Genomic DNA, 1,414 nt, shown 5'->3' on the forward strand with positions numbered 1-1,414 from the left:
GAGTACCTAATTCAATTATACCTTTCACAGTGCTCGGAGGAGGTGATGTCTATTGTGGCGATGTTATCGGCTGGCAACACCATCTTCTACCGTCCCAAGGACAAGGCTATGCTTGCAGACACGGCTCGCGTTAACTTCAACAGTCCTGGGGGTGACCATATGACACTTCTCAATGTGTGGAAACAATGGGAAGAGAGTGGGTTCTCGATACCTTGGTGCTTTGAGAATTTCATCCAGCATAGGTATGGGTTATGTATTATTGGGTTTGCATAGACATGTATGCATATGTGTAGTTTTATACCACTTCAACAATCCAGGGGGCGACTATATAACACTTCTCAATGTGTGGAAGCAATGGGAAGGAATTTGTTTCTCGATACCTTGGTCTTTGGAAAACATCATGTAGCATAGGTATTTGTTATATACAACAGGCCTCAAAGTCATATGGATTCACGCCTACGACTCTATGTATACTGACATTGGTATTTATTTTCAGTATTATTCACAAGGTTTATGGAGCGCGTCAGGGACGTGCATGAGCAATTGGTTGGTATTAAGGAGAGGGTGGAGATAGAGAGCGCCCCAACGCATGATACTATTCTCATCCACAAAGCTACCACCTCGAAGCATCCAGACATGTATTAAGATGCGTACTCGCAAATTTATATGGATTCAACTGTACCAATTTATCCGTAGATGCTCATGTTGATTACTTCTTCAATACATTGAAGGTCTATGAAGCGAGCCAGAGATGTACGCGAACAATTGGTTGGACTTATGGAGAGGGTCGAGATAGAAAGCACCACAACGGAAGACAACACACTCATCCGTAAAGCCATCACCTCAGGGTTCTTTTATAACACGGCCAAACTAACGCGCTCGGGCAACTACAAAACTATCAAGCATCAACAGGTACGTTCAACATAAACGTTGCGTCTAAATATACCTGGAGTGTGGTATGATGTTGAGTGCGTGTATATATATCCAGCGACAGCATGGTCATTCACGAACGTATCACCTTCGAGACAATACGATACGGCGCAACTAACACACTCAGAGACAGGTATAAAACTATCAAACATGTCTTATCGCCCCCTCCCTGACTGTGTTCATCTGTTACGTCCATGTCTTGTAGGGGGGCTTTTATAGCCACTGCTATTGGTCGTTTGCACATGCCATTCTCATGGATGTCTTATCTCCCCCTCTCAGGCTGTGTTCATCCACCCCTCCAGTGACATGGTCGAACAGTTACCGCGGTGGGTGATCTACCATGAGCTGGTGTTCACGTCGAAGGAGTATATGCGAAGTGTAAGTGTATAAGTATAGACACCTTTATGTTTCTGAGTACATACTTTTGAGTTCTAAAATTGCACGAAGTGCAAATGTGTAAGTATATACATATATATTTCTGAAT

At 43.4% G+C, this 1,414-nt stretch overlaps 1 protein-coding gene across 1 annotated transcript; it reads left to right on the plus strand.

Annotated features, from left to right (window-relative positions):
- Positions 1-28: 28 nt before the first annotated feature.
- Positions 29-912, plus strand: SARC_16168 (hypothetical protein; the record flags this gene model as incomplete). Its single annotated transcript, XM_014289719.1, has 2 exons — positions 29-242; positions 732-912. Coding segments are annotated over exons 1-2 (378 nt in total), but the record flags the coding sequence as incomplete, so codon positions are not given.
- Positions 913-1,414: the final 502 nt, after the last annotated feature.

Source organism: Sphaeroforma arctica, assembly GCF_001186125.1.
Source record: "Sphaeroforma arctica JP610 unplaced genomic scaffold supercont1.7506, whole genome shotgun sequence".
NCBI lineage: Eukaryota > Ichthyosporea > Ichthyophonida > Sphaeroforma > Sphaeroforma arctica.